This window comes from Choloepus didactylus, chromosome 14 (assembly GCF_015220235.1).
Source record: "Choloepus didactylus isolate mChoDid1 chromosome 14, mChoDid1.pri, whole genome shotgun sequence".
NCBI classification, from domain to species: Eukaryota; Metazoa; Chordata; class Mammalia; order Pilosa; family Megalonychidae; genus Choloepus; species Choloepus didactylus.
This window is the reverse complement of record NC_051320.1, coordinates 9,034,387-9,057,714: the sequence shown is the minus strand read 5'-3', so window position 1 is coordinate 9,057,714 and position 23,328 is coordinate 9,034,387. Positions and strand designations below refer to the sequence as shown.

At 39.0% G+C, this 23,328-nt stretch overlaps 1 protein-coding gene across 3 annotated transcripts in view; it reads left to right on the top strand.

Moving 5' to 3' along the window:
• The window catches only part of ST18 (ST18 C2H2C-type zinc finger transcription factor), a 105,818-nt gene that overhangs the window by 58,931 nt on the left and 23,559 nt on the right, over positions 1-23,328 (top strand). For all 3 annotated transcript variants that reach the window (XM_037802790.1, XM_037802791.1, XM_037802789.1), the window contains exons 12-18: positions 5,842-6,087; positions 11,759-11,874; positions 18,417-18,479; positions 19,344-19,412; positions 21,914-21,976; positions 22,074-22,154; positions 23,039-23,260. In XM_037802790.1, the coding sequence (XP_037658718.1) occupies positions 5,842-6,087; positions 11,759-11,874; positions 18,417-18,479; positions 19,344-19,412; positions 21,914-21,976; positions 22,074-22,154; positions 23,039-23,260 (860 nt within the window). The remainder of the gene's footprint in view (positions 1-5,841; positions 6,088-11,758; positions 11,875-18,416; positions 18,480-19,343; positions 19,413-21,913; positions 21,977-22,073; positions 22,155-23,038; positions 23,261-23,328) is intronic.

Sequence of the window (23,328 nt, the reverse complement as noted above, 5' to 3'; positions counted from 1 at the left end):
AGCCAAGCATTTTTATGGATTAGAGAGACATCCTCACAGGTGGATTCTGCTGTATCAACCACAGCTCAGATTCAGTCGCAGACCCTGCCCTCAGAGAGCTTCCAGACAAAGCAGGACAAGAGCTACCACTGTTTGTAGCTGCCTCTGCCTTTCTCTGCTCTGCAAGAGAGGCCTGGGTTTGCAGTGGTGTGGTTTTGGGCCCCTGGGGGAGGTGTGGCTGGCGCTGCAGAGAGTTTGACCAGAACCCTGGTGAGGACTGATTTTTTTTTTCCTTCTGCCTCCATGTAATGTACATTTCCTTAAATATAATGAGCATCCCCTAAATTGCATAAAGAGCTCCCTGGGAGAACAAATTACAGATAATACTGTCACCTGTGGGCACACTCTTTAATATCCAGCCAAAGGAAACTAACCTTGAAATTTGCCTTCACGTCCACTTCTTGGAACTGATACCGATTTTTTTTTCCTGCTCTGTGTAAGTTCGCAGCTGTCTCCATATCTAGTGGGAAATCTGAGTCAGTGATTTGCAAAAACAAACAGACAAAAAAAAAAACACTACTCTTATGGAAAGTGATGGGAGCAGAGAGAGTTTTCATAGAGGCAAGGGAGAGTTTCTACAAGCTCTGAAATTATGAAAGATAGGAATACTCCAAAATGTTCTTTTCCTCCTGAGTTTCTTAGCACTGTGCACTGTCTACCCAACCTTAGAACACATCTCTCCCATGTGCCTCACTCCAACACCCAAGGTACATTTTGTTATCCACATCATTTATCCATTTAGCCAACCATCGTCCATTGAGCACCAGGTACTTGGCAGCTTCTGAACCGAGGTTTGCATTGTCCTCAAAGCACTGCCCAAACTAGGAGTTCATTATATCCTGAAAGTAGAAGATTTTAAAAGAAATTATTTATTTTTAAAAAACATTTTTAATTTAAATTATTTTATTTACCACAAAAAAATTTATACCTTGGTTGTGTGCAATCTGATGTGGAGATTGCAATGTCCTAATGCACACTGACATATTTTGTTACAATTTAAAAACTCATTTCAAAAAAATTCATTCAAATAATATGCCATAAAAACTCTAAACACACAACAATATAGCATGACAACATATGAAGCGAAAATAAGAGAGCAAAATGGAAAACTGGAAAATACCATCCAGCAGGTATATGCATAACACATTCACCCCAACAAAATTTCCCATATATGCTCTAAGCATCTCTTTGAGAAATCAGTACTTAGTGGATATCATAATGGTTAAAGAGAATTCTGTCTGGACTGTTGGCTCTTTTGGTTCTAGGGCTTTCATTGGTTCTCAGATTTATATACTGTCCGTCAGTTAAAATTTAAATTAATACGAGCTCTGAAATGTAAATGGACCTCAGCTTCGAACACCCCCCCCCCCCCCTTAGCCTGGTGACTGACAGCCGGGGCTGGGACGAGCGCAAAGCTCACCAGAAACCGGCAGCGCGCGGGGGTGCGCCTTGCTGGGTGGGGTGGTTCGCGAGGGGCTCCTGCTGCACTCGTCAGAACACCCCCCTTCATCTTTCTTCCTCCTCCCACTCTATCAGCAGAGGTAGGAGCAAGCTCACAGTCTATCTTTATCCTCGTCACTGCTGCTTGCCAAGCACTCTGTTGTTTGTTTTCGTGTTTTCCCCACCTGTTTAGACAAAATGGCATATGTGCAGTGTGCCTTAAAAGAAAACAAAAAACTGACACTTGCTTAAAATGTTTAAAGTTCAAAGTCTGTTTTGTGCTTGATGGGGGCCGAGAAACAGCATGACACCACGTGGCCACCCTTCCTGTCTGCTCTCAGGAAGAGCCGGGCAGCTCTCTGGGTTGTTAGAACCCCAGAGCAGCCTTCTGCAGAAACATTAGCATCAGGACCGTGCGCGCTACTTCGTAGGAATGAGATGTTCATGAGTCCCAAGGAATCAACGGATACCTGTGTAGGGAAACTAGATAGTCAATAACTGGCTCTTTATCCCCTCTGTACAGTAGCATACTGATATGTCGCTCTTGATATTAAAAAACCAAGTTAAAGGCTACTTTTTAATTTTTTATTATTATTCTTAGTTGTCCTTTATTGACCATCTACTATATACTAGGCACTGCGAATAAACACTTTGCCCATATTAACTCTTTTTAATGCCTCTAGAAGCTCTGTAAAACAGATATTCCTATCCCATCTTCCAAAAAAAGAAATAGTAGCACAGAGGTATTAAATAATATTGCTCTGAGTGACAAATTATAACTAACTGTTGGAGCTGAGATTTGAATTCACGCCTGTCTGACTTCAAAGCTCACGTCATGGCTTGTTATACAGACTGCTGCCCGCTCAGATGTGGCTAAGTCCCAGACAAAGATTTTTGAGAAAAGGTTGTGAATTTTATTTTAATTTTATATCTTATGTCAGTCACTTATTTCACCTATGAATTCCATCATTAGATTCATACTGGGTATATTCTGCAAGTTTATACTCTGAAGTTAAGATTCAATACTCAGTCACTATTTGGTAAGAATAAAATATTTTCATTTCACTTGTTTATTGTTAATACCCTGCCTACTTTGAAAACATATTTAAGGCAGGTTTCAATACAGAAAAGAAGCCCTCCCTTCCCCAAACAGAAAAATCCCAAACAAGAGCAAAACAACTTGCACCCAGAGTTGAGACCAGGACTACTTTTAGAGAAGCTCAGGGAGCAGGAGACACACATAACTTGGCACTTCCCCTTAGCCAAGTCAAAAAGGAAAAGATGTTGGGTGACCTGTTTTCTATTAACAGAAAGCTTGCCGAATAAGGAGAATAACACTGCCTTGATTTATCAATGTTTTGAGAATTAATAATTATCACAATCAGAACATTTAAGGTAAAATTATAATTTTGTTTTTATTTCATCACCATCTTTGAATGCATGATAATTTTTAATTGTTCAAACCATGCAATATTACCATTTGTCTGGAAATTATTGAAGGAAAGCAGCCATAAGCCTATCTTCTAAACACAAGTACAATAATTTTTGTGTTTTCCCTTTTGTTCTTCTTCAGAAAGCAAAGTTCTACATATTTTACATAATTGTAAGCATAGTAGGAATGCCACATTGTTTGCTATTCAGTCCCCATAATTATCATTTTATTGGCTGCATAAAGTCCATTAAATGGATGCAGAATAATTTAACTAACCATTTTTCTGTTGGTGATCATCTAAGTCACCTCTTATTTTATACTACAGATAGGGATTATATTGAATAATTATTTAAACTTTCAGTTTATTAATAATTCATAATATATTTGTTAAGTTTCCTGAATTTCACCAAGAGGCTCCTATATGCATAAAATAAGATCCTTGAGGTCAGGAACAATATATTTTTCAATTTTCTTTTCCCAAGATCAGAGTGGCTTGAAAATATTAAGTGCTACCTCTATATGTTAATGAATAAATGAATTGTAGTTAGCAAAGGGGTTAAAATGGACAGTCTCTGATGTCCCTCCTAAGTTGGAAGTACATAAAGAGTATTAGAACTATGTATAGCCTAAAAAAATATTAATTTAAATCATTAAAATTTGGATCCAGAAAAGCACTTTGCTTTTCTGAAAAAATCATATGATTTACAGTGTCATTCCCACCACCCACCCCCCTGGCCCCTCCTACCCCAACCCTTATTTTGTGCTGCAATTTGGAGTTTCAAGCCCAGACAGCACAATGCCTATTGATAACTGCTCTGAATAAAACTCCAAGCTGTAAACGTGAGATCCACCCATCCATGGGCAGAAAGGGACACTTCTCTGTTACAGTGCGTAATTGTTGACTGCATCTGTGCGTTCATGTAAAGCCCATCTGTACCCAGCTACACAACATGTACCATTGAATCAGGTGCTCCAGAGCAGCCAGCCCTCATGCGAGAGAAAGAAAACTCCTCTTTTCAGCATTAGGAGTGCTTTTTTTTTGATCAAGCCTTGATTACTCAAGATATAGCATCAGTGCAACTTCTAGAATCTCTAAATGCTGAAATTTACATTTTGGTCTCATATTTCTGGAAAAATAAAAATACATATTAGCATTGTCTCTGAGTAGCTGACATTTTTTCAGGGAGCTAGAATCTGTACTATTTATGGGTTTTGCATTATAAAACTCTGCAGCCCAGTCACATGTCTGCTTTTTCCTAAGCCATCTGTCACAGAGGTCTGGAATTTTATGTGAATGTTGGTTGTGCAGTCTTAACCCAAGTTTTTTTTTTTTTTTTTTTTTGTGAAAAATGTCAGCAAATACAATATTTAGCATTTTACTTTACATTGGCCATTAAAGTTGATTACTGTAGCTCTTTTGGTTGCTATAGTTACATATCAACTGTGAAGCCAATTTTTTTGTATGCTCATGGCAGAGCATACTGTTATATCATGGAGAGAACACTTGGCACTGATATAGTTAATATCCTGGATTTTTGTAACTAAGGTTTATTAATGCTGGTATAAAATGTATTTGATATTATACAGATGGCATAAGATGTTGTGGTTACTAAGTTATTATCCCAGATAAGCTGTACTGTCAAATTCAGGGCTTAAAACTATCATGGGAGATTAAACTATTTACTAAAAAGGGACAAAAAGATATGAGCACAGCAGGTTAGTACTAACATATTAGTAGTGTTTACTTCCCACAAACATAACAAAACATATCTATCTCGTAAGCTGAGAGATGGAAAAGATGAACTCCACAGGTAAAACAAGCAACCAAAAGAGATATGTTTATTGTCAAATCAGGCACAAGCAGCCAGCCTTTGGAGGAGACCAAGTTTCCCCCACCATCAATGGTAACTGCTGGGGCTGGGAGGATGGGAGGTGTAAAGGGGAGAGAGAATTAAATAAACCCCTAGGAAGTAACTGGCTGCCACATGCTTTAGGGATCTTGCTAACATGTTCAAAGAAACTCCTACTTTGCCAACCAAAAGGGATAAGATTGGAGAAATTGTTCAGAAGTTAACTCTCAATTGATGAAGATGGTGAAAATACCCAAAAGGTGTTAATTTGACCCAATTAGAAAAATGGCAGGCATGTTCTTACCCATTCTGAGAGTTATCCCACGGTGATGCTCACAATTCCTGACACCATTTCAGCCTCCTACCACACATATCCTGTGAGTGATATAGAGGGCACAGACGGTTTATTGGGACTTGAACCAAATGCGGAATGTGGTACTATTCTTTAGACACACACACACACACACACGCGCGCGCGCACAGAGAGAGAGAGAGATTGAGAGAGAGAGAGAGAGAGAGAGAGAGAGAGGGAGAACCTGGCAAAGTATCCCAAAGGAAAGTCCTTGTGAGATAGATTTTCAGCTGCTACCTAAAGGCACCCGGAGTGAAGTATGGTTTGAAAATTCTCTTCCAGGTGATTACTTTTGCCTAATGTTTCTATGTTGCATGTTGATGGATATTCTGATTTGGAGGGTTGGGAAGTTATTGTGTCTTTTGATAAACTAAAGCATAAATGCTTTAAATGATGAATTGAGAGTGATAATCCCGTAAACTAGAAAAGAAAGTTTAGAGCTAAACTTTAAAAAAAATATGTTAAACCAAATACCTTTAGTATTTGGAACATCTTATTTATGTTAAGCTTACTTGTTTAAAGCCAGGAGCATGAAGCTCACTAATAGGGCTGCCTTTAAAAGTCTGCGTAAGAATCAAACATTAACCAATGCAAATCGGAAAGCTAGATTTAATATCAGCTACACTTACATGAAAGCTTGCATTTAAAATGATCCCTTAAAAGCCCCACATGGCCAGGTTATAACTGCAAACTGCTTAAACATGTTTCTGTTTCCTGTTGTATACTAGGGAGCCGATATAGAAGTGGATGAAAATGGCACATTGGACTTAAGCATGAAAAAAAATCGAATCCTGGACAAGACTGCACCCTTAACTTCCTCTAACACTTCTATTCCAACTCCTTCCTCTTCTCCGTTCAAAACAAGCAGCATTTTGGTAAATGCAGCCTTCTACCAGGCTCTCTGTGTTCAAGAGGGATGGGATACTCCTATCAACTTTAGCAAAACCCATGGGAAGACAGAGGAGGAGAAAGAGGTATTGTTTCAATGTGTCAATGAGTTTAAGACAGAGCATGATTGCAAAGTGTTATTAGCTTTTTCCTCCTCAATTATTTTTTAAATGCCTGTTTAGATAATACTTATTTCAGACTTTGGAAGAGTGATTATTTGACATCTCAGAAGAAATTTATAAAGGTCTTCCCCTTTTCTGGTCACTTGTCTAAAACAATGTCATTACAATGCATTTTGTCCCCACTATGGCTGAAATTGTGTGCACTGCATGAGATATTGTATCATCTATCCTTTCATGAGATAGCAACCTATAAGGAGGAATGTATCATTCAACATTGAAATGCTACTTTACTAATTCTTCTTGAACCAGAAGATGAAATAAAAATCACTCTGAAAGTGAAAGAGATGCATTTGGGTATTTGATTGCCTTGGTGATGGCTTGGGGATGGTCAGCAAGCCCTAGTTTATTTTCACCGCCAAAGCCAGGTGTTTTGACTGCGTGGGAACCCAGACATTCTTCATCTCTGAAGTTTGAGCTCCCTTACTGGGTCTAATTAGCCATGGACTGCTTAGTGTCATTTAAAAGAATTGTTAGCCACAGACCTCTGCTGTTTAGACTCCAATAACCAACGTGACACTAATGATTACAGTAACTGCTCCTGTGTTGCTGTTTGCCAAGAAAGTAGCTATATTGTTGTTGGTGGTGAGTTTGCCAGTTATGATATTTTTAAAGAACAGAATTAACCAGTGTCTGTAGAGGTGTGAGCCACCTTTTCCAGCTTTTTGAAGTTCAGGGAGTTTGGGGAGAGGAAGGAGACTGATTTGATTTTAGCACATGATTGACTATCTCAAAGCAGAAGTGGGCATCAACACTTCATAGGATCACAGGACTGAGTTGTTTTCAACTCTCCCTTCCTTCATTCATCCGACACTCTTTCTCCAGCACCTCCTCATGCCAGGGAGGGAGTTAGGAAATGGGGATGCAGCACAGAATGGGACATGTTTCCTCTGTGCATGTGCCCACAATCTCGCAGGAGGGCAGACACGTAAAAATATACACTGATAACACAGAGTAGCAGGAGTAGGTACACAGCATGGAGAGGAAGGAACGGCTCAATCTGCATGGGGTACACTACCTGAGGCAGTGTTCTGTATCTCCCCCACTCACAGCCAGACAGAAGGTGGAGGGAAATTTACACAATCGCAGCTTTGGGTTAAATTCTACCACCCTGGTGGTAGTCATTTTAGTCTGTTTGATTTGTTAATTCACCCAAAGTGTTTACAGATCGACTTAATGAATCCATTATGATACTATTCTAGGAATCATTTCTTAAAATCACACGTTTGACTATAATAAATGCAAAACTGACATCTGCCAGGTATGTGAGAAGCGTGCTTACCTTGAGTGACAACCATGAACTGGCAAATGTGCCTTTGTCTCACTACCCCTTTCCCCAGTGCCAGTTGAGGTTGTGTGAGAGACTGGCATTACCTCTGTCTTCCATCTGTGTTTATAATCCACAATCACACTAACTGACCATTCTGCACAATTTGTCTGAAGTAGGAAGTACAGGGCAAATTAGGTTGTAGGTAGATTGTTTGGAGGCACAATCATAATGAGATACTAGTGTTGATTTAACCCCGCAAGATAGTTTTAGAAAAAAGGGGGTACCCTTCAAGTCATAAGACTAACATCCAACCATCAGTTGCACCTTGGGTCACAGAATATTGCACCCCAATACTACTAAAGGAAAATTCGGCTGTAGTCACAAGTAAAAGTCATTATGTTTGATGGAGGACACTGCTTTCCAAAGTAAATATTACTGCATCCCTCTTCTCCGTGCCTGAAGCTGGGATGGAAACCCTAAGTGCTCTAATTTCTCAAAATATCCCAGAACTGCTTTCTATCCTTACCCTGTGACCACAATGTAACTGAGCCATGGTCAAAGCATTCCCCAGAATTTTCTGTCTAGTCTTCCTCAGGGTCAGACACACAGGTCCAGTCTTGAGGATTAATGGAACAATTTGCACCAAGTGAATTCTTCTTTTTCTTTAGGGTCTCTCGTATTGTTTGACATGGATTAAAATTTTGGGACCCCAGCAAGATGGTCAGTATTTCAAAATAACACTTATCAGGTGTTACTTCAAAATTCAGAAAAGGATGTGAAAAATACTATTGGTTGATTACATGGGCACAGATGAGGGAACAAAGAGCAAGGGGCGGGAAACTGTACAGTGGAGTTTGGGTGATTCAGAAGCACTTTTGTGTGTGTCCCCATCAGCTGTAGCTTCCCCAAGCCAGGAATCACCCATGTGCAGATTATGGGACAAAAAAACATTGAGCTTAAAAAATACTTTGTCAACAATTCAAACCTAGGGCAGAGACTCGACTCCAGTAAGCCTATGTTGAAAAAGTAGGTTATATTCAGGGCCCTGGATGAGAAGATATCAGGAGTACAATGAGAATAAAGACAAAGGATCTTTATACACTGTTTCATTTCATGATCCTAACAATCCTGCAAAGTGGGATTATTATAGACAATTTTTTTAGAAAAAAATTGAGGCTCAGAAAGTGGTCAGCCCTTGGTCATAGAGAAATTAGCTAATGGGTAAAACAAAGACAAAGGAGAATGGGGGAAATGGAGAGAGGGAAAAGAAAATAAATACATCAAAAAAAAAAAAAAAAAAAAAAAATTCCCATACGAAGAAAATTTAGAAAGGAAAGGAAAAAAAGAGAACAATGAAGAAAGTGTACGTGGAGATGACTGTTGTCTGAGGTGTTTCTCAAAACTGCAGGATTGAAGTTCTTTGAATCCTCAGGCACATAAACCAAAATTATAGAGACTGGCAAATTCTTGTCACTTTCCAGTGAGCCTTATTGGAATAAGTCCTGGTCCCAAACTCCCACCTTTCCTTTGGCGACCCCCCTCCCATACACACATACACACACACACACACAATAAGAAATTGAGTGATTATTTCTAATTCATTATTATCTAGTTCATATGCACAACAGTTGCTTAATTTTGGTGGCAATTTTCAGAAAATATTGTCTGTCTCTTTCAGTGAAATAGCCTGTCCAGATGCCCCCTAAAAAAAAAATTCTGAATCTGGAAAAAACTCAAAATATCTCAAAAGGAAAGTGCTGAGAAATAACTAGGGCTGTCAGTTTCATTCAACTGCCAGTTCTCCAAAGATTTCAGGGCTTAAAATGTTAAAAGTGCCAGATGCTATTATCTGTTATTCATGTTGCCATTATGTTCTGGTCTTTACTGAAATCAATATAAACTTCCATCTGTACGTTAAAGGAATTTCATTGCATGCCGATTCTCTCTAAATTCACACATATATGCAGTGTCCTCTCTTACACATTCATAGGATAAAATTATTGTTAAAATGATACTTTAAATTTTGAAAAAGTTCTTACAAATGCTATTGATTTATTTTATACTGGGTGCTATTTAGGAATTCATCCAATGTAAAATGCTCTGCAACAAAATTAATCCAACTATTCTTTAACTGTGGCCACCTGTGTGTGTGTGCTGTAAGTTTTGAGGGCTTTATTGGCTTTCAAAAAAGGGACAGAAGAAAAGGGGGAGAAAAGACAGTTATTACATTATGCAATTACATTCGTAAGAGTTTGTAGTTAAAAAAAAAGTTACAAAATATATGAAAGGTCATATCCAATAAAATTACCCTTTTAACACATACCATATATTCTGTGTGCATTATCTTTGTATGCATTTTATTCAAATAACAATTTAAACTTTCATAAATGATAATTTATATTGAAGACCCGATTGTATTGCCTTCCATACTGTTTATATTCAGCAGTAAAGACCACAGCTGATAAACTTTGTATGTTCATCCATAAATGTACATGCTTTCTCAGAGATACTTTGTTCTTAACTTTCCTAAAGAAAATAACAAAACAGCTCATTTTACTTCATGCCATTATTGTGAAGATTTTAGTAACTACATAGCAAAGCAAAGGCTCTTCCACAGAGACAATATCCCATTTAGCATTTGCATCTGTTCTCCAAGAACAAGACCTTATAGTGTACAATACTACCCAGGCAGATCCCAGACAGCGCCAAATGGAGTGGATGGTGGTATTATCAGATTTAAGGCCTTAAAGTCAGGAATTGTTTCATTTTAGTCATTTACATTGATCAAACTTTAAAAGGACGAGAGTCATTTATTTTCCTGTAGATTTCATGGAGGCAGCATTAAAATAGCACCTCTCTTTGTATCCTAATATGCAAACATTATCAAATTCACCTTTCTCTATTTTTAAATGGTGCATGATCTTCTACTATTTTTATAGATTTAACAGCAAAATGAAACAATATACTTAGCACTATGAATAATATGAAGATATTATACCAAATCAGATTTCATTAATTTGATGTAGAGATAATGTGCCTTGAAATAGTTTATCAATACATTTACTACAGTGTATTCTTGTGTAAAAATAATTGATTGAATAGTTAGGTATCCAACTAATTAATGAAAAAAAATTGCATTTGCCCTTATGACTCAGATGAAACATTCACAAGTTTTCTTTTGGTAGGGAAAATCCAGAGACTTTGTTTTTCCACTTGATTTTGAATGAAGAGTCAGCATTATTAAAATTACATTGTGCCTTAACATTTTTATATGTATTTTATCAAATGAGATTTATCTTGGATAATTCAAAATAGTTTACTCACTTTATGCATGTCAGTACTTTCAAGAATGAGAATACAGTTTTCTATAGTAGTTAATCTGAACATAATATTAAATTCAGAAAGTATTAATATTTAACAGGCATAAGTTTAATGATGAAAACATGCTGATTATTTGATTTAGGAAAAACATCACTAGTTTTCTGTAAGATAATATATCATACGGTAAATAAATCATTTGAAAGGTTTAGTGAGTCTTCTTTATGGGATCATGATCACTATGAAACTTAAAAGAAGGCCATGAAACCCCATGATACACAAGAAGAAATTCCACCCAATAGGAAAAAAAACTACAATATACCAACTTAGTGAAAGAGGTACGTTAAGAAAAACAGGATGGAATCTGACAATAAAAGCAATTATCCAGGTAAATCAAACCAAAAGCCTAAATACTTTGGCCTCAAGTATTTCATATTTAAACGAATAATTTAGATCTTAAGTATTTGTATACTAGGAAGGCATTCTGTTAACCTAAACTTCTTTCTTTTCTGTTTAAAAATTGGCATGATCCATTTTTGCAATATTTCTTTTGCTTTACCAATGACTGTTATTTATATAAAGAAGTATTCCTAGATTCTCTAGGAAGCATGAATATGCAGTAAAACTTGAAACATATTAAAATATTAACTTAATTATACAGCTCAAGAAATGCCTCTGTAATGATGTTTGTCAAAATATGAACTTTTTAAAGGTGTCCCCCATCAATTTATAATTCCCATTCTTCACTTAGGAAAAAAGGCCCCAAACAGTCAGGACACACTCTTATATCCATTACGTTACTTATTTCTTATAAAAACCCTTTGAGTTCATTGCCGTCTTGCAGCTGGTTAAACTCAGGCCCACAGATGTTAGAATAATTCAGCGAAGTCTTTATACCAAAACTCAAGCCCGACCCTGATGGCTTCAAATCCGGTTGTCTTCACAGGGTTCTCTAATGCTACCTTGTGTTTTGTTTTTTTTTTTTTCCAGAAAGACCCAGTGAACTCTCCAGAAAATTTAGAGGAAAAAAAGTTCCCTGGAGAGGCCCCCATCCCAAGTCCTAGACCCAAGCTCCACGCACGAGATCTCAAAAAAGAACTAATCACGTGAGTGATAGTTAATGACATGACCAAAAGGTTCTGGACCAAAAAGATGCAGGTTCATCATTTTGAGTAATAACATAACGGCGTTTATAGTTGACTTTAGGAATGTTTTAGGATAATTTCAACGGGTCAGTAGTTAAGTGTTCACTGTGTGCCTAAACCTGCACTTGGAGCTAGGAGGGTTATGAAAAATGTATGTATGAAATGATCTCATGTTAAAAGAACTAAAAATCTAGTTGATTGAAAAGCAAAACAAGGTGAAATCACCTCGAAATGTGTATGTTTGGACCACAAGTGCTTCACCTGATGCCCACTGACCCCAGGGGATCCAAGGATGGGCTTTGGGGCATCTAGAAACTTTATAAAACCTCGTGCAACTTGTGTTCTGGGTCCCAGAGGTAGTGATTCCTGTGGCTTCCTCTCAAGGTTCTGGGGCTCAAGAAGCTTAAAGCTGAGGGCCCCTGCCTTCCGCAGTGATTACATCTGCAGTGGAGTTATACCGAGATAGGAGGTGGGAACCAAAGCCGTGCAAAGTCCAAGGACTTGAACAGGGCCCAAGGATGGATCTGAACAGCACCCAGGGAGAGGACAGCCCGGGCTGTGCGGGGTCAGGTGGAGAGGCGAGAAGGAGCAGGAATCACGGAGTGAGAACATCCGACAGGTGCAGATGGCAATGCCAATCCCTGTGAAACATGCCGGGAAATCGGAGAAGCCGGCTGGGATGGTGCTCCCCTGAATCAGCCACAGGGTGCGTGAGCAGGGAAGAGGAATAGCAAGGATAGGATTTTTTTTTAAAGAGCGATAACGCAGAATACCCTTGGAGAGCGGATTGCAACAGGGAGTGTTTGTGGCAAGAAGCGGCAACAGGAAGCTGCTGTAGAGATTCTCTCCTGGGATCTTCAGGGTAGCGCCTGAGGGAGATGAGGCTGTGAGGGAGAAGGTAAAGGAGGAGAGGGACAGCGGTCCAACGATGGAATTTGAGGACATGCACATTGCTGGGACCTGGGAGAATAAAATCAAGTCCCCAGAGAAGGCAGAAATGAGGCCCCTGAGAGAGGGAGCTGGAGAATAACGAAGATAATTGTCACGGGACTTAAAAGCTAAGAAAATTTCCAACTCTGTATAACAATATCACACGCCATCCAGAGCTCAGAGAGGTTAACTCAGATGAGGCTGGGCAAATCTTTGAGAAATCGGGACTTGTAAAATAATGGAAGCCATCAGGCAGGTGGAGTGGAGGCAGGGCGGAGCCCGCCGTGGGAAAGTTCCCTGTGAATTTGGGCTTGGGTAAACCAGGGGGTATGGCCACTAGATGATTTTAGCAAACTTAGCAAAGGTTGTGGACTCAGCACCACTTCACACAGGTTTTTTTTTTTTTTTTTAAATCTTGAAGATCTCTGACTGTGGTTGTCATAATTTAGAGTAGGATTCATGCAACTGCCTCATGGATGTCAGAGTTTGTCGAGGTCACTGCCATGGAGCACTTACCCCTGAGCTGCTTCTCCACTATCAGCTTCCGGTTTTCACTGAGCAGGGGAGGGGGAATATGGGCTAGACATTCACTAGGTGAGGAGGAGGATGAAGGGAGTTTTAGACCAGGGAAGGGAATGCAGAAATTCCGGGCAGGAACCGTGACTTCTGTGCATTTACATCCTTAGTGACGTAGTATAATCCTGGCTGAGCCATGTTTAATAGGTTTAATGAGTGAGCAAGTGAGTGAATGAAATGCAGGAAAATATTTCTCATATTCAATTATTAAAGATTAATCAGGTATATTCATAAAGAAGTATTTTAAAACTTTTATTTTATTTTTTTTGCAAACATTGCCCCTTTCCCCCATCCCCTCCCCTGTAACCTCTAATCTACTTTCTGTCTCTGCAAGTTTGCTATTTCTAGTCGTCTTTTATGAGCAATAGCACAAAATTTTTGTCCTTATGTGTGGGGCTTATTTCACCAAGCATAATGTTTTCAAGATTCTTCTGTGTGCAGCCCGTCTCATGACTTATTCTTTTTTACGACCAAACAGTATTCACTGTATGTATGTACCACGTTTTTTTATTGTGGAATGTAACATATTTACATAGAAGTGATAACTTTTCAAGGGCAATTTGACAAGTAGTTGCAGAGCAAATTTCAAAGAATGTTATGGGTTATAGTTTCACGATTTCAGTTCTTTCCTTCTAGCTATTCTAATACCCTGGCAACTAAGAAACAGAAAACTATATAGAGATTTATTATTCATAATCCTTTGTTAAGTTCTGTCTTGTCTGTTTCTACCCCTTCCTTTAGTTTAATAACTTTCTCAATCTTTGGGGGATGTCTAGGCAGTGACCACCCTAACTTGTTCATGTTGAAAAGGTGTGGCAACTTTATGGGAAAAGGGGACACATCTAGTTGATGTTCTTGAAAAGGCTGTTGCCTCTGAGTTTTGGGGACTTAGCTGGCATAGGAGCTCTCTGGAGGATTTAAGTTTCTGAAGAAAACCTTAGTGAGTGAAAGTTTTATAGAGTCACAGAAAGGGTCCCTGGTATTCTTTGGGGTTTGGGGGACTACCATTGACTTGGGCTTATCGTACTGTGGCCATTTGCCATATCTAGGTGAAGCTTTCTTAAGAGTAACCTCCAGGACAGACTCTTGAATGTATTTGAAATCTGTTAGCCACTGAAACCTTATTTTGTTGCCTTTCTTTTTCTTCTTTTGGTCTAAAAGGCATTCTATGCCCCTCAGGCTCATTTCTGGAATCTGTGTCCCATGTTTTTTCATTGATTCTTTTCTTGATGGACTTTCATATCCCACCTTTTGGATACTGTGGATAATGCTGCTTTAAACTCTAGTGTACAGGTATCTGTTTTTTGACCCTGATTTCACTTTCCTTGGGTTTGTACCTGGAAGTGGAATTTCCAGGTCATATGGTATTTGTATGTTTAACTTTTTGAGAACCTGACATATTGCTTTCTTCAGTGGCTGCATCATTTTCCATTCCCACCAACAATGCCCTAGATTTCCAATTCCTCCATATCCTTTCCATTTTTAAAATAATAGCCATCCTCATGGGTGTGAAGTTGTGTCTTACTGCATTTTGATTTGCATTTCCCTAACGGCTAATGATGTTGAACATCTTTTCATACACTAAAACAAGCATATTTAAAACTGCCAATTAAGTGAGGCTCTCGTCATGAAGGGTGACCCCTCCACTTATTCTCTGGCACCCATACCCTTTCACCTGCTTAGACTTTGCTATACAATTCTACCTTCTCTTCTGTAACCTCACCACCAAATAAATTTACATTTTTCCAATTAAAAAAGAAAACTCTCTTGACTCCACTCCCTCCTCTACCCCATTTCCCTCCTTCCATTTCCAACTGAACACTGCAGAAGAGTTGTCTATACAGTTTGACTCCAACTTCTCTCCTCCAGTGTTTGCTGCACCTTCCCAGACAGGCTTTTATTCCCATTACTCCACCACAGTTGTTCTTGCTGAGTCCACCAGTGCCCTTTGCATCACTAAATCTGGGTGTTAGTTCTGGATCCTCATCCTACTTGACGTAGCAGCAAGAATTGACACGCCTGATCTCTTCCTCTTCCTTCATATATTTTCTACACTTGGCTTCTAGGACACCACACCCCTGAATTTGTCTCCCCACTCACTTGCTCATTACCCCTTTTTAGACTCATCTGCAGACCTCTAAATGCTGGGATGCTTCAGAGTTAAGTTATGGAACCTCTTCCCTTGCTTTTCTGCACTCTCTCATCCTCTCTCTTGACTTTAAAACCATCTCTATACTCAGGACTCCCAAGTTGACGTCCCAGTTCTAGCTCCTCATTTGAACTCTGTGTGAACATCTGACAGCCCACCTGGGCAGTGAGCCCCCTCCAGTCAGGACCCTGCCCCTCCCTCTCCACCATCCCCCTCTTCTCTTTGTCTTTCCCCCAAGGCCATTACTCCGCACTTGCTGCTTGCTCTGCCCAGAAAGCTCTTCCCAAAGTTCTCTGCTTAGCAGCACACTCACCCCTTTCAGTCTCTCCAGTGTCATTCCTGGCTACAGTTGTCACTGTTCCCCTTCCCCCAGCCATGATGCTCCTATCCCCCTTTCCAGATCTTTTTTTATTCTTTAGCTTTTATCATCATCTAACATATTTATCCATTTTGCTCAATTCTATCCTTCATTGTCGTCCTGTGCACTAGAACAGAGGCTCCAGGAGGACAGGATGTTTTTCTCTGGTATGCACTGTTCTCTTCCTTGGCCACAACTTTGGTGTGAAATGTTTTTACTGTGTTTCCTCTTGTTTCTCCAAATGAATGGAAGATGACTGAGGTCAGGGATCATGTCCAAATACCAGTGCTGGTGCAGTGCCTTGCACACAGTACGTGTTCAGTAAAAAGCATTCCCAGTCTAGCATCAACTTGCTGTATTGGTATCTGAGTAACCTTTTAAATAAGCTTAGACTTACATTCTTTAAGGATTCCATAGACACACGTTCATCTTGGGTGGTGGCTGAAGCAACATGATGGATGGTTACAAACACACTAGAACTTAAATTTCTCTGAACACTTTCTTCCTAAGAGGTCACTGTGTTCAGCCGTACACTTATTCCCACCTGGGACCACTGTTCAAAATTTTTAATCTTTTTATGGAATTCTTTTTCACATATTATTTTGCAAACATGGCAAACTTGTATCCTTTGAAGGTAGATAGTTGGAAATTACCCAAAGTCATTTCAAACTAAATGTAGTGTGAAAGATTGTTAATTAACTTGCAACACTGTTTAGGACAGAAAAATGAAGTGTGACTATTTTGTAGTGGGGCCATCTCATTGAGAAGCTTATGCATTTGGTGCAAAAGTAAATAGAAAGATTTTGAATAATTTTTGGACTATAATCCTGAATTCCAGGGAAGTTAGCTCTCTAAGAGACCCATGGTTCACACCTCATTTCACAGACGACATGAGTGCTCTGATGGATATCCCTTATTTAAATGTATCTGTTACTATATTTGTTTTGTAGAAGTCTTTTTACTCTATGGTTTCACCCCATCCTTATTGCTTTTGCCTTATATTTAAAACAGCTGGTTTGGAAAAGGATTTTTTTATGTCATTGATTATCCTAGAATTTGCTTTGGGTGTGAGTGCCGCTTACTGAATGAACTAGTTGCTTTCCTTTCTCTAATTCTTATACTTTCATTTACAACCCCACCCAACTAGTATTGGCACATGTCATTATTTAAGAATTTTCACTGAATATTTAGAATGAAAACCAGCTATCAGAATCCTAAAGAGAAACTTTATGATGCTACCTCCAAACCGTTCTTTTCTTCCTTGACCTCTTTATGAGACCAAACTTAAAAATAATTAACTTAGCAGGTATCTAAAGGCACAATTTATTATATTTCCTAAATAATGTTTAGCTGATTGACTTGAAAACAGCTGGCACTTCTTTGTCTCTTCTGGCAATATGAATGGGAGTGATTTAAAAACAGAAATAAAAATTTAAAAATAGAATAGGTGCAGTGCTCCCTTAGCACGGTAGGTGGCGATATATTTCCGAAGTGGGAAAGCCTGGTCAATTAAACCAACTCCCTGTCTCGCTTGGAAATACTCTGGTTGAGTAAATGGTCAGAAGAGTTTGATTCCCCATTTAGTGGGTGACTGGCACTTACAAGATAACTCAACTCAAATGTTAGTCACTGTTAATTTTTGTACTACGTATTTACATATATTTGTTTTGAGTTTGCAGCCTTCCTTTCTGATACCTTGTCCAGGCAAAGAGCTAGAGTACTCAGCTCAGACCATGCCCTGAGCTAAAAACATCCCTCTGAGAAATGCCAGTGTTCTGTAATCTGTATTATACACATTTGAAAAATCCTTTGTGTTAGGCAGGATAGCAGAGAACGTAAGATGCACGAATGACATAACTCATTTTTTCCTCTATTAACATGGCCACAAATAGAGCTGAGTAGGCTGGGAGTGATTCTGCTCATTCCAAATAAACAACTTTCAAACAGCATCTCAGGAAATTAAATGGTTGAGAAACCAAAGAGTCTATTAATTGTGGAAGGAAAATTGCTAATGATAACCACCTTCTTACATTGTTTTTAAGACATACATGAAACGCACGTACATGACTTAACTTCCAAGATAAAATTCAATTCACTGGCAGGGACTCTTGGGGAGGGGGTGTCTTCAGCAGAAAGCCTCGAGAACCTACTGTTTGGGTTAATCGTTTAGTTAGGAATTGCTTTTGTTGATCTTGAGCCTTGAATGACATGGCTGACAAGCTGTGTTAACTAAACTTCTTTTTCTGTATGTCAGCAACTTTTCTAAATAAAATACCACTTCTAGGATACTTTCAAGGAAGTATCTCATTGTGCTATGATGTTTAGTTTTCTTTTAGCTTGACCACTGGTTCTTATAAAACATAAATCTTTAATACACCATGCGTTAACTTATCTAGAGAAGAGAAGCTACCTCGTAACATAGAAGGCAGAGCAGATAGTGTCCACGAAATGCACTTGATTCTAACATATGCTTTTTTTTAATTGACCCAGCTGCCCAACCCCAGGGTGTGATGGAAGTGGCCACATCACCGGGAACTATGCCTCTCATCGCAGGTAACTACAATATTGGCACATGTTTATCCCATGTGCCCTGGACCTTGTGCAGTCAGGTTTTCATCACCTTAGGTTACTTCATCATTAAGTTCATACTCATGTGCAGCCAGATTTCTACTATCATGTTCCAAATTCAAATACTCATTCTCTCCCACTCTAGCAGACACTAACTGAATCAGGAAATGGAATGAGGGAGTTGGGTCTTTGGTTTATTTTGTTTTTCAGAAATCAAGCTAAGCTAAATTTTCAGTCTTTTTACTTACGTAGTAAAGAAATGGTTCCTGGTCAAAAAAAAAAAGGTCTTCTGTGCAGTTCCAACCAAAAGTCAGTGTTCCTGTTGGGGCTTTGTTTAGCTTTAGGACTCAAAGCAAAGGGGGCTGGAGGGACTGGGGTTGACTATTCATCCTGAGGGTTCCAGCATCCTCAATTCTGGGTGAGCAGAGATTAAGGGTCTGACCAGGTCAAATAGTGCAAAAAGGTTGTATTTGATCTCTTTATTTTAACTTCGTCATTGATAGCATTTTTTCATGGGGGGATGGTTGAAAACTTTTAAGCCACCATCACTCCATGATAGAATGAGAGTGTCAGTACTCGTGGTATCACTGAATTTTAGAGTTGGTGAGTCTCATTTGATTAAAGCCCTTCATTTCATGGATAATGAATCTGAGGCTGAGAGAATAATTGAAATGCCCAAAAAGCCAGACTTGTTAGAGTAGCAAAGCCAGAGGCTAACCCAGTTATTTTTTCCTAGCCGCCTCCCCCCAATCTCCAGCAAATTTAATGTATGTTCACCAACTCAGGATGCCATCTGAGTTGGATTTGTATGTCAGTGTTTTGTTTTGTTTTGCTTTTGTCTCCCCTCAGTGTTTCTGGATGTCCTTTAGCAGATAAGACTCTTAAATCCCTCATGGCTGCTAACTCTCAGGAGCTCAAGTAAGTGTCTAAAGGATTATCTCCGTGGCCCTTCCCACACAGGGGTGACCCTCTCCTCATTCAGGGTCAGTGGGGCACTAACAAGCAGTGAATCAAGCCTAACTAAATTATAAATTGTAATTACAGATTATTTTTCTCCAAAAAGTTGAAATGTCTAAAACCAAGTCATTTTGATTTAATGTAGTTAATTTATTTGCTTTGGGGGCTTTGTATTTTATAATAATTTTTGCAGCAATGATGTCATAGTTAGACACAATAATCTTTTCTGTTAAATTCAGAATGTGCACACTAAATTGGAGCTACTGAGGTCAAGCAAAGCATTCTCCTCATCTCATTTTAAGAAAGCTGCATGACATTTTATCTCATAGGCATTTTGAATCAAACAATGGCCTTTCAATTTTGGGTGCTAGACACAATTTTGGCTCATTTCTACCTAGTCTCCAGGTTCTTGGGGTCACATGTACATTAACTTTTATTTGTTGATTGATTTTATTTTTCTTACTTTCATCTTGTATTCCAAATTTCTCCCTTGTTTATGTCCATACCTTATTGTATTACATACAGAATGATAAAAAATTATAATCCACCTTATCCCTTTTTAAAATATGATAGGGCATAAACTATAAAAAAGATAGAGGAATAATATTAAATAAAATTACAAAAATTACTTGCAAATAATAGGAAGTAGGAAAAATGAGTGTTACCAAGTGTATTGATAAAATGATATTTGTTCACACAATAGTAAAATTAATATTTGGTGTCTTAAAACATTTAACATTTCAGATATTATATTTTCTTAATATTTTGTGTTTCCCTTTTCTAATTTGTTTAAGATGTTTTACCTGAAAATTACAAAAAAAATACATTTATGAAAGAGAAAGTGATAACAAACAAACACAAAAATTTAGAATCTTACTACCAGAAACAATAAAGGGGATCACGGAACATACAACTTTTCTCCTTCCAAGGTGTAAAATACATTTTGTCATGCCAGAACAGATCCTGGAAATCATTTTATTGACTTCCATTTTTCTAGACTGATGCATAAAAATGCTAAGCAGAAACTAATAATCAGCAGATTAAAAGTGAGACGTGCTGGAACACCTCACTCACTCTAAACATCCACACTGCCACAGCCTAATTATAGCTATCTGTTCTCTTCAATATTTTCTCTAAACACTATTTCTAAAAAAAAAAAAAAGTTTGAAATACATTGATAACATGTAGAGTGAGAGGCCCTGCAGCAGTATTCAGTATTTACAAGTTTTAAACAGGCATCTAATATGCATTACCTTTGTGTTTTTTATAGAAGAGAGAGATTTCATTGACCTCCTGTTTAGATATTCAAATAGAATCCTAAAACAAGGTTATTTGGCACAGGTGTTTCCATAATTCAGTATTGCTATTAAACAACTATTATAGTGAAAATGTTAGTAGAGAAAGACTAGCATTCAAGCCTTTCTTACAAAATAGAAGACAAATTATGATTTTAAATGGTCTTTTAAAGACTCAGGGCAGGCGTCTTAGATTAGATTGAGTTGATGTGTCCTGATTTTATATTTTATTTGAAAAGAAGCATTTCCTCCCTAATCTTCTGCCTGCCTGTGGGTATAAGCATGTCCGAGAAAGTTCAGTTGGGATGGAGTCTAAGACAAGGGATAGAATACACATTTTTGTTGAGGTTGTTACTTTTTTTTTTGAACACTTGTTTGGACAGAGATCTGAACCAGGTTGAGCATCAGTGTGAAATAATAAACAAAGAGAATGTTTACAAGAACCTTCAGAAAAGCAAAGATTTTGCGATAGTCTCTGTGTTTTCATTTAGTATATGGCAACAACAACAAAAAAAGGCAAGAAAAAAAGGAGAATCTCTATAAATTTTTGTATTCAAGTGTATTTGGAAACCTATTCCCAATCAGCATTCCAAGTGAAAATTAGATTTCCCTCTCTTTCCCCCTTCTCATTCCAGGTTTAAAGGTTGGTTGTTGATAATAGTTATTGGTCAATTTTCCAAAAGGCAGGACAGACCAGGTGCAAATTATTTGGGTTTGTTGGAAACCATATTAATGTGCCAAGTCTGTAGTTCACATATATCCCTCTTGCTCAGCTGCAATGAAACATTATAGTGGGAGTGAAGCGTGTTGGGAAAAATAAATTATGCATGGTAACAATTTGAAAAATATCTTCTTAAACAAACGATAAGAACTTTGCATGATGTAGACGGGGACCCAGCAGTAAGTTGTGGACTGACTTTCAAGTTCCTTCCAAAATAAGGCTTAATTTTAAAAAAATGTAAGATTACTACTAATGCATTGTCTACCAAGATCATGCAATAGTCACCTATCTTAAAATTTTCTTTAAAAGTCGATGATTAACCAAAAGTGAATTCTCTGTAAGCTGAAAGGGTTCGGTAGAAGGCAGTGCCTTCTGTTTGGTTCTCCTTGATCCCCGTTGGCTCCCTCCCATCTCTGCAGCCCCGTGACCTGCTCTGTCGTCTCCAGGTGCCCGACCCCAGGCTGCGACGGCTCGGGGCACGTGACTGGAAACTATGCTTCCCACCGCAGGTAGGTCCCTCTCCGTCCTGAGCGGGAGATCCAGCAGCAGCACTAATCCGTGAGATCACATGGTTTGGTTTTGTTCTCTTTTGGGTATATATTTTAGCTTGTCCGGCTGTCCCCGTGCCAGGAAAAGTGGTGTTAAAATGACCCCTACCAAGGAAGAGAAAGAAGATCCTGAACTTAAGTAAGTGCGAGGGGACGTCAGGGCCAGCAGCGTCTCCTTGAATAAATGACATGAGCCCTTGGTGGGGAATTTCAGGGAAGGTACAATCCATTAAACACAGGGCCCCTTGAAGCAAGAATCAGATCGTTGGGAGGTTGGAGAAAATGTTTCCATTCATACCTCTGTTTTCCCAGTCCCTTGATGAAGCACAAGAAAAAAGGGGGAGGTTTGTACTTTTTCCCATTCTTGTAAAGGGAAGTGGCATTGTGGGAGTGCTATAGAATGACAAATAGGGCAGCATTTTCCCCTGAAACTTTAATTTTGCTTAAGGTGATGTTTTATCTAAATCAAATACCATCCTCTGAGAAATATGCTGTGAAGTCTTGGGTGAGAGGTGCAGATATAGATGCATGAATTAAAATTGCAATATTTAGACATTCAGAAACCAAAATCCCAGTTCAAGGAGCAAGGTGCTATGTAGCTTTGGGCAAGGCATTTGACATTTTATATCAGAGGCAGCATAGCACAGTGCCCACATGAATGGCCTTGGAGACAGAAAGTCTAGGCAAAAACTGGCCCCACTTCTTGTAAAATGGGTGACAACTTACGTGAGCTCCGTAAGCCTCAATTTCCCCACCTGTAAAATGGAATACTAACACTCTCTGTGCAGTAGTTTTGTAGTGAAGATTAAACAAGATAATGCATGAAAATCCCTTCACTGAGAATGGGGCATTTTCCCTGCTAGTGCGAGTGCTGTTTTGTTAGTTGTAGTGGTGTGCTTCCAAAACCCGAGCTTCGCAGCTTGCCTTCTGGAGAGCATGGCATCGCCACTGCCTCCTCGTTCAAGCTCATAGTGGGACTTGCTTGGTGTCCCCCAGCAAGTAACGCCTCCGCTGTCTCTGCAGATGTCCTGTGATGGGATGCGACGGCCAAGGTCACATCTCAGGTAAATACACATCCCACCGCACAGCTTCTGGCTGTCCCCTGGCTGCCAAGAGGCAGAAGGAGAACCCCCTCAATGGGGCACCGCTCTCCTGGAAGCTGAACAAGCAAGAGCTGCCGCACTGCCCCTTGCCAGGCTGCAACGGACTCGGCCATGTAAATAACGTTTTTGTCACCCACAGAAGGTAAGATTTGTTTTCTGTCATTCCGTTGTTGTTGTGAAGGCGTCTCAATCGGTTTTCGTAGGGTAAAG